At 38.2% G+C, this 14,166-nt stretch overlaps 1 protein-coding gene across 2 annotated transcripts in view; it reads right to left on the bottom strand.

Annotated features, from left to right (window-relative positions):
• Positions 1 to 14,166, bottom strand: part of PGM2L1 (phosphoglucomutase 2 like 1) — a 45,841-nt gene that overhangs the window by 16,540 nt on the left and 15,135 nt on the right. The window contains exons 2-6 of one of the 2 annotated variants that reach the window (XM_084772002.1): positions 7,859 to 8,026; positions 6,977 to 7,083; positions 5,969 to 6,053; positions 3,432 to 3,515; positions 160 to 353 (exon numbers count right to left, since the gene is read on the bottom strand). In XM_084772002.1, the coding sequence (XP_084628128.1) occupies positions 160 to 353; positions 3,432 to 3,515; positions 5,969 to 6,053; positions 6,977 to 7,083; positions 7,859 to 8,026 (638 nt within the window). The remainder of the gene's footprint in view (positions 1 to 159; positions 354 to 3,431; positions 3,516 to 5,968; positions 6,054 to 6,976; positions 7,084 to 7,858; positions 8,027 to 14,166) is intronic. The other variant, XM_084772003.1, reaches the window with a different exon arrangement.

Here is a 14,166-nt window from a genome sequence, read left to right as displayed (position 1 = left end):
AAGGAGAAAGAAAGAGTGGGGAGGGGAGGAGAGAGATTGAGAAAGAGATACTGAGATACTGACTCATTCTGATACTAAGCTCATTAGGACATCTTCTGTACCAGGCCTTGATATATGTTAACCTTAATTTAAGGGTACCCTACAGTCCCACTTGGATACCTGTGAAAACAGATCTTTCTCAGATCTTCCATGTATTTCTTGCAAATGTCCTGCAGAGGATCTTTCTTCAGTGGGCTGGTGTCCACTAAATTATCATTCCAAGAACCATTCCAGGGTTCCACACACTCTTCTATACATTTCAGAATTTCTTTATCATGTGGAGATGTGATTTGAGCACCAGTCTCCCAATAAACCTATATGGTACATAAGTATAGCCATAATTAGTTAAAATGCTTGTTAGGCCCTTTCTTAGCTATAGTAGAGATATCTGACTTTTAAAAGAAGAGTGTCAAATTAAGCAAATAAAAAATAACAATATTGGGCTAATTTACTAACACTAAAACATATTGATGGTAATGATTCCAGAGAGATTTGTCAAAGACAATCATGTATTATTTCCTATCTTAGAGTCTACTGTAGTAACAATTCAATATAAGGCGTCAGTATAACCACCTCTTAATATATGCACACACTAGTGTCTAATTATACTTAGATTTATAACTATATACTAAAGATAACACAAGAAGTCATGAAATGAGGCTGAAGAGGTGGCTCAGCAGTTAAGAGCACCAGCATCAGCTGCTTGTGCAAAGGACATGGCAGCTCAGAACTACCTGTAACTTCAGCCTCAATCTCAGGGGATCTGATGCCCTCTTCAGCACTGCACTGAGGCTACTACATGCAGGCAAAACATTCATACACTTAAAATAAATTTTAAAACAAGACACTATGAAGCAGCCATAAAAAGTTACACCATTAAATTCAGCATTATATGTTATATGGAACAGAAGAAAGCATTTCCATTGTAAATTAAAGTAGAATTTATATAATATCAAACTATGTATCTGAAAAGACAAAGATAATATGCTTATTATTTATCTACATTTCAACCAGTTTTCAATTTATCAAACAGTGTAACCAATAAGGCATTAGAAGCAAATGCACACACGCACACAAAAGACTTTACAGGGTTTCAGGGCTGGAAGGGACTTTGCTTAGAAATTATGTGTGCTAATTCTATCACTCATATGGCATGGAACCCTACTATACACCCTAAATGAAAAAAAAAAAAGCAAAATACATTTGTCACAAACAATGTGACAAATTATTTGACTTAAAATTCTTCTATCAACATCAGAAACAGCAGTTAGTACAGAAACTCATAAACACTGATTCACTACTGAATTTTAAATGGGTCAAGACAAAAATCAAGAAGAAAATTAAAAACCTTTTAGATTAAATAAAAACAAAGAAACAATATATCCAAACCCATGGAACACAATGAAGGCAGTTCTAAGAGGCAAGTTCATAGCACTAAGTGACTACATTAAAACAAACAAACAAAACAAACCCCAAAACCTGAGAGACCTCATTAGGAACTGAACAATACGCTTAAAAGCTGTAGAGCAAGAAGAGATAATACCCAAAGAGTATATGAGAAAAATAATCAAGGCTGAAAGCAATAAATAGGAACAACAACAAAAACAATGCAAAGCATCAATGAAATGAAGAGTTGGTTTTTTGGATAAAATCAACAAGATAGAGAAACTCTTGGCCAAATTAACTAAAATATGGAGAGAGAAAATCAAAATTAAAGATCAAAGGAGGACATTACAACAGACACCGAGGATATTCAGAGAATACAAACATACTTTAAATATCTAGGTTCTATTAAACTGGAAAAGCTAAACAAATAGATTAACTTCTTGATATATAACCTACCAAAGTTAAGTCAAGATGGAATAAGCAATTTAAACAAATCCATAACCTCTAGTAAAATAGAATCAATAATTAAAAGTCTCCCAAAATTTCCCATATAGCTAGTATATTTGTGTTTAATTTCATGAGAAGGATGTTAAAATGTGTGTACACCCACCACCTGTGTGCCTGCCACCCACAGTGGCTACAAGAGCACATTGGATTCCCGTCTCCATTCCCCACCCTGCCCCCAACAGATTTACAGATGTGGTTTGTGAGCTACTATGTGGTTCCTGAGAGTTGAGCCAGGGTCCTCTGGAGGAGCAGCAGTGCTCTTAACCCTGAACTATTTCTCTAGTCCCTCCGTCCCTCCCAAGCTTATTTTTTGAGACAGGGTCTCTTGCTGAACCTGGACAGAACTCCTTGTCTCAGCTGGACTGGCTGGCCAACAAGCCTCAGTTTCCCTGCCTCTGCCCCACAGCATGGGGTTACAGATACACACTGCCATACCTAGCTTCTGTGTGGGTGCTGAGGAACCAAGCTTGGGTTCCATGCTTTCAGAGCAAACACTTTACCCACTGAGCCATTTCCTCAGCCGCTGCTCTATACGCTCTGATAGATGCGATACCCTAGCGTCTGTAACTTCAGCCCATATTTAATCCTTGAGTTACAGATCTCCACATCCAATTGCTCACAGAACATCTGTTTACCTGATAACTCACAACACCTGAAACCTACATATTCCAGACTGAATTAATTGTGCTTCTTCCCTGCCTCCAGGAATGGGCCAGGCCCCAAATCTCCTCCCCTGACCCCCCCCCCAGGACCCCCAAACATAGGGTTTCTCTGTGTAGCCCTGGCAGGCTGTCCTGGAACTCATTCTGTAGACCAGGCTGGCCTTGAACTCTAAGATCTGCCGGCTTCTGCCTCCCTAGTGCTGGGACTAAAAGCATGTGTTACCACCTCCCAGGGGGCCCCAAATCTTAGACCAATATTAACTCTTTCTCCCACTTAAAACAGAACTCAGTGTGTCTGGAGTCCTCCCAAACAAAAAGAAAAATGTATGAACATGGGTTCATCTCCCAGAAGCCTGAAACGGGGGCTCAGCACCGCGCCATGTGCCTTCCATGTGCACCTCTCAGGCTACTTTTCATCTGTGCCACTCTACTTTTGATGCTTTGTCAGAGAGGTTAATGTAGCAAGTGGGCCTTGTGGCCACTGAGAAGCCTGAGCAGATCTGAAAGAGGGAGAGTGAGGTCAAGGAACTATTTCCCTGACTTTTCTCACTCACTTTTCATTTTCCTGATATGCAATATGACTTGATTTCTGAAATTACAGAGAGGATGGGATGAAGAAATCAAGGAAAACAGAAGCCCCAATGAGGAGGCCATTGTAACACGCACACCCTGGGAACCAGTAAGCGCCATTGGAGGTACACATTCTGTGAGAGCCAGCCTCAAAGATTTATCTGTTTTCAATGCCTGGTATTTGTTCCTCAGTGTAGAAAATATACCTAGCACATATTATTCAAATGGGAGCTATAAAATAGGCAAAGGTTAGGGTCCAAGGCTTACCTTGTATCCATTGTCCTCTTTGCGGTTGTGAGATGCAGTGATCATTACACCTGCAACTGCTTTGAGCTCCTGAACTGCATATGGCTGAGAAAATTTAAAAATGTATCAGAGCAGCATTCTTCCACTTTGCTTGTTAGACATTCATGCAATTTACATGACCAGTACTTGGTTAAATAATAGAGGAGGGCACTTAGATATCAATAATTTAGGATCTCATCAGCTGCAGGTTTAATGGGTAAGATCCTTTTCTAACATATGCAGTTCAACAACCATCCAATTATCACCTTGACTGGACTTTACTCTCAGTTTCCTTTTGCTAACTGGTATAAAAATGTCTTATTCTTTGTTATACAACAATATTTAGTAAATACTACATGTCAGACACTTTATGGAACTGGAGATATGAATGGTAAATACAATTATAATAGTTAGCAGTCAAAATACATTCAGAAGCCATATGATCCATCACACTTTACATGGGTTTTATCTGACATTACAGTCATTAGGTAGAAGACTCAGAGTCTTTTGCTCTCTAGTTTGAAGATCTTTACACAAACTCTGTGGCTTCCATGTTGAGTAAGTGTCAACTCAACTTTCTTTCTCTCTTTAGAAACTATTGTTTGTCTTCCTTGGATGCTTCCACCATGACCCTGACCACTCTCCAAGCCATAAAAGGTGGGGGTGAGAGGAGAGGGGAGGGGACTGGGCAGATGTTCCAGGTCTGAGCATACTAGTCTACTCCCTTGACTCAATTCCAGAAACAGTTTTCAAAACCCACACCCAATCAGAGGTCCCTCCTCCAAGATATTCTGGCTACACTTAGGCAAGGAAGGCAACGTTTGACTTGAAGTCATGGTGATAAAAGGGTGTGAATTTACAATTGCTAAAAAAGACCTTCCTTATTAACTACAGCAAGTCTACCTGTGATAAGACAGGAAAGCCAACACATCAGCACTGATGGTACTTGGAAATGGCACCCCCCCCCAATGCCACAATCTTTTCTGTTTTTGGAATCTTTCCTGCTCTACACATGTGCTCTTGCTCCCCACACGCTCGTTACTGGAGAGGAACAGAGACGGCATCATGCACATGACACAAATGCTCTGTCACCGACCTACAGTCCCAGCTCCTTTCTAGCTTCTATTATTCACTGGACTAATTACTTATTTATTTATTCACATACTTAAAAAAAAGTAATTTCTTCCATTCTTTGAGTTGCTAATTTCCAAAACCTCAATAGAATAATAATGTATAGACATTATTCATTACTTAAATGTCTGATAAACTTATACATAAAATCATCTAGACTTGTTATTTTACATTTGAGACTACTTTAAAATACCAGTTAAATTTATTGAATAATTATAGGTCTTATTTAGGTTATTATTTCTTATTGGCTTTGATGTATCAACTGTTATTCTAGGAAGTTGGCTATTCACCTAAGTCTGCACATCTATTTGAATTAGGATACTATGATTATCTTAGTTTTACTGTATGTATTGTACACTCCTTTTGCTTGTGTCTTGTATCTTCAGCACTCTTTCCACGGTTTTATTAGTGAATCTTAAATTACATTTATTTAGTTATTTTGGGGCACATCCATGCCACAGCACAAGTGTGGGGGTAGAGGACAACTTCCAGGTGTTGGCTCTCTACTTCTACCATGTGAGACCTGGGACTGAACTCAGGTTGCCAGGCTTGGCATCTGGAGACATCTCTTCAGCCTAGTCTTGTCTTTTGTTACTACAAATAGTTTATGTCCTTATTTTTCTCATACTTTTTAGATTTCATTCTTTTTAACCTGCTTTAGCATAAACATTGTTAGAGCACAACCTGAGTATTTTAAAATATTTTCTTTAGCTAATACACTCATTAAATTGACAAATTTCCCTCAAAGTAGGGCTTAGTTCTACTTCATAAGTTTTGCTGTTTGTCATTAAGCTAGTCTTTGTTTTGTACTGTCAACATACTCCCATTTCTACTACATTTTTGTCAAGTAGCACCAGTCTCCTAAACACTTTCACATCTGAGACCACATACACCAGTTGTAACTGTAACACAGTAGCCAGGACATGATCCACTAACTGCACTAAGCATAGATGTGGTTGGTGGATCTTTAGTCCAAATCACTATGTATAGAACAGATCCATCAGGTCAGTGACCAGTCACATCAGTCTTTTAAAAGTCTCTTGGTGTCTGGTCATTATTTGTCTGTTTTTCAACTCTCAGATGGAAATGTACACAAACCTCACCTCAGTCTGTTAATAGTGTCTTCAAGTCTACATGTCATTTTTGTCCTGATAAATCAATTTCTGAAAGAAGACCATTAAAACACCTTGCCATGACTATGGGCTGGTCAACTTGTATAGATGAGGCTCAAAGCAAAAGCATTTTCCTTCCTTTGGTTGGATTGTCGTTGGACGAGACATATATATGGTGGAGATTTGAATTCTAAGATTCAATTGTAAGATTCTAATTGACTTAAGAAATCCCCTGAAGGGCAACCAGCTGAGTGATCACTGTCACAACATACTTACTACGAAAGGTGTGGGAACGTATCTTGAAAAAAGGTAAACAGGGACATCTCTAGCCAGCAGCACTGCAGCAGTGAGTTTAGCGAGCCTATAAATATAAAGAGAGATTTCACTTAGTCCTTCCCATACTTTTAGTAAGCAAGCCTTTTGTATAATAAATGTTTTACAACAGAATTATTCTGAATTTTGAAACAAGATCTTCTGTGGTAGCCAAAGCTGGCTGGAGCTCACTATTACTGAGGTATGCCTCAAACAATCCTGCCTCAGCTTCCCTTATGTGCCACCATGCCCAGTCAACCAATTCTTACCACTGCTAATTATTTGAGCTTGATGCTCCAATTTTAAACTGTTAAGTAAGAGGTTTTTTTCGGTTGTTGTTGCTGCTGTTTTGTTTATTTGTTTGTTTTCCTTCAAGGAGCTAGGGATATAGTTTAGTGGTAACACACTAGCTTAGCATGTACAAGGCCCTAGGTTCATTCCCAGACACACATACACAGACAAACAAACAAACAAAACTCCTAGCCCTCCAAATACAAATAAGAAAACTAAAAGATCTTTAACATTACAGTTCTTTACTTCTCACTCATCTTTTGGTGGTAACTGCTGTTTTAAACTAAGAAATGAAACTTGTAAAAGGCAACAGTGAGGACAATGAAACAAATAAACTCCATTAAAAAGTATCATGATTACCAATTTACAAAAAGGTCCAAGGGACAACAGAAGCTTCCTAATTGCCCCTACTAGATGTCTATACTCCCTGCAATGTAAACACTGACATTATTCTGTGAATTTCCAATATTTTAAGATTTTACACTTATATAAAATCTAAAGCTTATCTCTGAAGTGCTTTTTTACTTCTATTTCAGCTAAAATTGTTCTCAAGATTCAGAAAAACATACATTAAACAATAGCATGGGATCCCATTTCTATATGAAGGTCTCTCGTTTCAGAACCTGTACCACTAGAGGAAAACGTTAAACATTTACAACATAACCTTCGTAGTCACTGTACCTCTGGCTGCTGCAGCTGCTAGTTACTTGACCTCGAGTGTCATAGCCGACAACAAAGCCTCTCTGTTTGAAGTCAGAAAAACATCTCTCCAGGTATTTGTACATCCCCTGAAGCAAACAGACAGAGGATTAGTTCCCAAGCAAGCTTCCACTCTAAGTGCCCCACCTCCCTTTCAGCACTGAGGTTAGGCGAGTGCATGACCACTGAGCTGCGAGCCAGCCTCAGCGTCTGCACTGTACAACCTGAAAGCCTCCTGCTCTTCATGTTGAGTGTGCTGCTTATTGACTCGGAACTGGCTTTAGTGTCTATGACCACACTTATCAATGAGGGAGCAATACAGCTCGACCCACAGATGTGAGATGACAATCATTTCTCTGATTTGCAAACACATTTAGTACTACAGAAGTACCAACGCAGTAACCACAACTCCAGTATAATACATAAAACACAAGAGAGGGGAAAAAAGGGTAGGGGATGAGGGTACAGTATGGGGAAAGGGGCATGTCACAAAGTATATTCAGAAGAACCAGAGAAACTGCTTCTTACTTCAAGGCTCTAGAGGACAGAATTTTCACCATCTCCCTATGTAGCCCTGGCTGGCCTGGAACTTGCTATGTAGACCAGGCTGTCCCCAAACTCACAGTTCCCTCAGCTTCAGTCTCTGCCTTCCGAGTGCTGACTAAAGGTGTGCCCGACACCCAGCCCTTTTTGTTTATGAGACTACCATCCTGAACAAAACAGTTTTTTTTTTAAAAGAAGGGTACTACCAAATTTATAAAGTAAAACAATAGAGTGAGAAAAGTACACGTGCATGCGCGCGCGCGCACACACACACACACACACACACACACACACACACACACACTACTTTGCAATACTTGCCTGTGTTGACTGTATTACTGTAAGGTCATTAATGTAGCAAAACCCTGCCCCCATGGCAGATCTAAGACCTGCAGTTCCAAAAGTCATACGGCAACATAGACGATCACGCAATTCCTTGGTCATCCCATTCCACAAGAGATTTTCAATCTGCTCTTTTGTTTTGGGGTTCTATTTTAAAAAGAAAAAAGAAAAAGGAAAAGCAGATCTAACTGGGAACATAAAGTGCTAATACTAGGCCTGAGGGCCCAAAGTGTAGACTCATAAGCCTGGTTCACTAGATTTCAAAGATACTTATTAAAATGAATATATACTATAAAAAATAGTACTACTTATACATATATACACATACATAAACACATATATATTTTAAATGGTATATATTATTAATTAAAAATACTTCCACTTGCTGAATCATCAAAAGAGCCAGGCCCTACTGAAGGAAATTTATATATATCTATTTTTCTATTATCTTAAATTTAAAAGCTATGGATAAAATGTTCTGTAAGTTAGAGTCGATATTAAGGTTTAAATATACAGGTAAACTATTGAACAAGTGCTATCCAAACACACCTACCAATTACCTACTTCACTAACTCTTCAAATGCAGACAAGCCAGGCATGGTGGCACATACCTATAACCCATTAATGGTATTAGTTCTCATCGATATTGCCAAACAGTAACTCATCTTTAGCTTGGTTCTGACAGAATTCTATAAAGCCAAGTACTAAAGCAGGGGATGGAGGCTAATGGTGACAAGATGGTTGGATGGGTAGAACAAATGCTACTTTCCCTAGCCATTGCTCCCTATCTCCTTCCTAGACTTCAGCAAGACCAAGTATAATTAGTTACTTTGTGTTTCTATTGAATATTTGATAGAGCCAGCAGACTCTCAGCGTCTAAGGGCAGCCTCACTACACTGGAGCCTTGATGCCAGACTGGGCCACATGAGACCCAGTTTCAAAAACTAAAAAAAAAAAAAAAAAAAAAAAGAAAGAAAGAAAGAAAAAAAGAAAGAAAGAAAACAACAACAACAACAAACAAACCAACAACCCACTTCACTATTTTTTAAAAAACCACATTACACTAATCTATAGCACTAGTTGACCATAAGATTTTAGGTGTCAAGTGTGTCATGTTAGATTTTCATTAAAATGTAAAAATGGCTTGAAAGATAAGGCATGTCAACATCCACATTTAGAATTTTAATATGTACAGGGCTCTGGATTCAATTCCCAGCATAAAGAAATAAATAGGCAAACAAACAAAAAGACCAGTAGATCCCAAATTAAAATAAAAATTTGAGAATGCCTAAATGGAATTTTTAGATTCTTTATGGGAGGACTAAATATTTTTTTAAAAAAGTGAAACATAGTTTCTCTCTTCAAAGTTACTATGAGTTGAATCTGTACTACTTTTATTTTCTACATCGATAGCTTATATAATGTTAATGAATACTCAGCACTACAAACAAAGGCACCTGAAAGTGTTCAATGTTAAGAAAACTTTGTACTTGTGCATAAAAATATCATCAAATCATAATTTAAACCAAACAGTTTCTGGCGATAGTAGAAATTAGAGTTAACTAGAGTCTGTGGGCAAACTAATATGATATGGTAAACCTATTAACTGAATTTTCTTACTTTTTGAGAGAGGGTCTCATGTAGCTCAGGCTGGGCTTGAACTCACTATGTAGGCAAGGCTGGCTTTGGACTCTTGATTCTCCTGCCTCTCAGGTGCTGGGATTACAGGTAAGTGCCACCATACCTGGCTATGAGATTCTAATCTGTTTAACACTGAAGGGTATGTATGTGTAAAACCTAGATTCAAGCATTTTCTGTTTTTTATAAATGACATACACTAACATTTACAAAGCCTGTATAAAAATATGAATAGCTATTAGGAGAAAAACCTAAACAAACGAATATCTATCTACGCTACTATCAAACTAAGGTACCAAGGGTATCATAAGATTTGAAAGAAGTAAAAATGACCTGAAGACAGTTAACATTCGGAGATTACAGCAAAACCTGAGTGGCCTTTCTTATGTGCAGAGGCTAAGTACTGGCTTAGAATTAGTGAGACTGAAGTTGATATGGTCTTTTCAGAGTAACTGCAGTGAAGCATCAAACTTTAGATTGCATATGTTTTTGAGCCACAGATTTTTGGGCTGAAGCAACACTTTCCCTTTACACAATTATGGACACCAGAATGTTCGATGCTGCGTTCTTGCTGGCAGCATTATTATAACTACCACATAGATGAGGAAAGTAAGATTCACAGAAGGAGCCAGGAGCACTGAGCCAGCATTTAAGTAGGATTTGAACACATTTGGTTGAACATTTGGCCTAATTCTAAGTATAATTGTACAGAACAGGTTAATAACAAAAAACCATTCAACTCCAGGTACAAAAGTGAAATGGCATCCTTTTTGTTACAGCTATACAAAAATACAAATGACCCACCAATACCTATGAGCTGACTGAATATACTTCCTGATGTTAAACGGCTCACAAAATCAGAGTAGGACCGACCTAAAACTTCTCCTCTGTATTACAAACTTCAGATCCAGTACTAATGCAATTCCTGTTTCTTTAAAAGCTGTTAAGTTTGAGGAAAAGAAAAATCGATAAGGAATCATGATGTATTAAACACAGTAAAGCTGTATGCGAAAATTAAATAATTATGGTAATAGGCATTAAAGGTCTATTTTAATTTTTTAAAGATTTATTTACTTATTACATATGCAGTATTTTGCCTGCATGCCAGAAGAGGGCACCAGATTTCATTACAGATGGTTATGAGCCACCATGTGGTTGCTGGGAATTGAACTCAGGACCTTTGGAAGAGCAGACAGTGCTCTTAACTGCTGAGCCATTTTTCCTGCCCTAAGGTCTATTTTAAATTCTGAGGTCTCTATTACTTAATAGCTAGATACAAAATCACATGGTGTTACAAACTTGGAAAAAACTTAAAAGCTATGTAGTCATAAATAGTTTCTATTTTTCAGATAATGAAATTGAAATAGTTTTTCTGGGTAGCCTTGGCTGTCCAGGCTGTCCTTGAATTCAGAGATCTGCCTGCCTCTGCCTCTGCCTCACAAGTGCAGGGATTAAAAGTGTGTACCACCACCACCACCAGGGCTTGAAATTGTGTTTTGTTGCTGAAAAATTTTCCAATAACCATGATGTCAATAAATGTAATAAGGACCCAAAGTAATACAGGTAAATTATTTTAAAATATAACTTCCATGTATATCTCAGATATAATAAATGAAAATGAAAAGGCAGGCAGAAACATAATAAAGTATTTTAATTAGAAGCTTACATGTATACCATGCAGACATATTCCATCCAAAAAAAGAGAAAAGATTAAAAATACCCATTTTCTCTGAAGGGAATATCAGAAGTGGAAACTGAGATGAGAAAGTGATATTTATGTTTTGTAGTCCTGACTGTCTGGATATCTCATTTATATAGAACCTATCTTTTATTACCAATACTAGTTTTGTATTCATAATGGGTGAGTCTATTATTGTGAGTTTATATGAGTATTTTTCATCTCACAAACTGCCCTTATTGCATCATTTCCTGAGAAGTCTATTTCTATTCAGCCCAGATAGGGAGAGAAATGGTAGACCAAAGAAATGATTCCACCCACGTCCAGGTTGATGACTTTAACTTGGGTTACTTATAGGAGCACAGGCAAGTTCTAGGAACCACACTAAGAAGACTCTCCCCCCTGGCAACTGTTAAGCACAAGCATACCCTCGGGGGTGCGGGGGTTGTTTGTTTTAAAACAGAGTCTCATCGTGTAGCTCTGATTGGCCTAAAGCTCACTATGCAGATCAATCAGACTGGCCTTGAATTCACAGAGATCCACTCGCCTCTGCCTCCCAAGTGCTGGGATTAAAGTCATTTACCACCATCCCCAGTTTGATTGTTGCATCTTTATATGGCTAAAATGAAGAAAAGGAAGGGATTATTTATATAATACTTGTAGAACCTTTAGGTCCAAATGCAAATATGAAGAAAGTGATCTTTTGTAGGTATTAGTTTTCTATGTTTTATTAGCATATATTAATTATATAATGCATATCACTATGACATTTTCATGCATGCACATATTTCCACAGTATTCTCCCCTCACCCCCATTACTCTCACCCCTCTATTCTACTCGCACTGATCCTTCAGCCTGTCTCCTACTTTCAGTCTACACTTATGTTTTTAATTTACTTTTGGTGACACAATGAGTTTCATTAGGACTCCTTCCTTATAGGTACATAAGTGAGGATTTGTTTCCTGCAGCATAGGCACCTTACTAGTTGCTATACCACTGGGGGGGGGAGGGAGAGGCTCTTCCAAGATAGTTTAAGTGCATGGAAGTGTTTATTTTAACATGTAACTTAACAAACTTGCATAGGTATGAAGAAAGCTCATATCAACTCTGCCAACAAATGAAGGTATTTATATTCACTTACATATGAAAAGCCATTTGAACTTGTCTAAGCTTTTCTGAACCTATTATGACCATAATTAGGGCTTTTTGCACTGTTCATATGTAATAAATATAAATGGATATAAAGTACATTAAATAAAGTAAACAAGTTTGTCCCTGGGTTTACCTGTAAGTCTTGTTCCACACCTGTGATGGATAATACTTACTGCAAACCTGATTGACCTTAGAATCATTATGGAAGCACACCTCTGGCTGTATCTAAGAGGGGGCTCAGGAAGGTTTACTTGTGGAAATACCTAGCCGGATGTAGACTGCAGAATCCCATGGGTTGAAGCCCTAAAAAGGAGAAAGAAGCTGAGCACCTCCCCCCCACCCCCTCCCCTTCCTGTTTGTGGATACAATACAATCCTTCACCTGCTGCCATGCCTTCTCTACCATGAGAGGTGTGATTGCCTCAAACTGTAAGACAAAATAAAAGTCTTCTTGTCAGGTATTTGGTCACTTAAATCTACTTAAGGATATTTGAGTATTAGATCTAAGAGTTTGAGAACAACCTAAACCATGCACTGTGTCATTTAGAAGATTAGAAAAGATACTGGAGAACACAGCATCAATTAACAATCCCAAGTCTTGAAATTGTTATCATTAAAGGGAGCCTATGTACAAAACCCCTTTATAATTCAGGATGTCTAAAATTATAAAACTTTAAATGCTATCCTTAAATATCTCTGTCAGAGATTTGTGTTTGAACAACAAATACCAGGTCAATAAAATAACAAGGAATTTTCAAAGTTTATGTCTAGAGAGAAGTTGAAACAGAAGCTGCAGTCTGAAAACCTGAAGGGTGAACACGGCTGACATTTACTTGTGAGGGTCAGCCAGCTTAGAGATCCATTTCCAGAGCCCTGGAGAAGAGCAGGGATCCAGTCACATGACTGCTTATTAGCTTCAAAACAGTCATGTTTCCCCCAACTGAAGCAAGCTTTACAAAAAACACTGGCCAGGTCCACACCCAGGATTCCCAGAGAAGTGGCCCCAAATATAATCCTGTGAAAGAAGTGTTTCCCCACGTAAAGAATCTGTGTATAATTCTAAATTTAATTCCCCTATCTTTAAAAAAAAACTGCTCAAATTAGCATTACTAAATTGTCCTAGATACAAAGCTTGGATGGCTATAGTCATCATATAAAACAAAATTTACTTGAAAAATCATTTACTGGGAAAAATGAAATCCAGGAAATGAAAATGTTAACTAGACCAAGACTGAAAAGTAAGTTTTAAAAAACAACTTTGTTACCACTTAAGCATAATATTGGGTAGGGAAAGATTAGTGTGAAAAGTTAAAAACGTCATTTATTGTATTTTAAAGCCTTCCTGGGGATGTAGCTCACTGGCAGAGTGCCTGCTTAGTGTACATACACACCCCAAATTTGATCACCAGCAGTATGAAAAACAGGAACAGGGCTAGAGAGATGGCTCGGTGGTTAAGAGCACTGGCTGCTCTTGCAGAGGGCCCAGATTTGATTCCCAGCATCCACAAGGTCGTTCACACCTCCAGTTCCAGGGGACACGATATCCTCTTCTGACCTTCTTGGACATTAGGGTTGCTTGTGGTACATAGACATATATGCAGGCAAAACACCCACACACATGAAATAGTAAGATGGTTAAAACTAAGTGAAAATACTTATTTACCACACACATACTATGTGCTACACATAGAAGATACCATTGGAAGTAAGAGGACCTTACAAAGCTTAATATGTAGTGAGGTAGAAAGACAAGTAAAAGGGCAGTTTCCACAGACTAAGCATAGGCACTGGGTGACATATCAGTATTTAGTCTGAGTTT

Source organism: Acomys minous (assembly GCF_964271855.1).
Source record: "Acomys minous genome assembly, chromosome: 2".
Classification (NCBI taxonomy): Eukaryota; Metazoa; Chordata; class Mammalia; order Rodentia; family Muridae; genus Acomys; species Acomys minous.
This window is presented reverse-complemented; position numbering and strand designations above follow the sequence as displayed.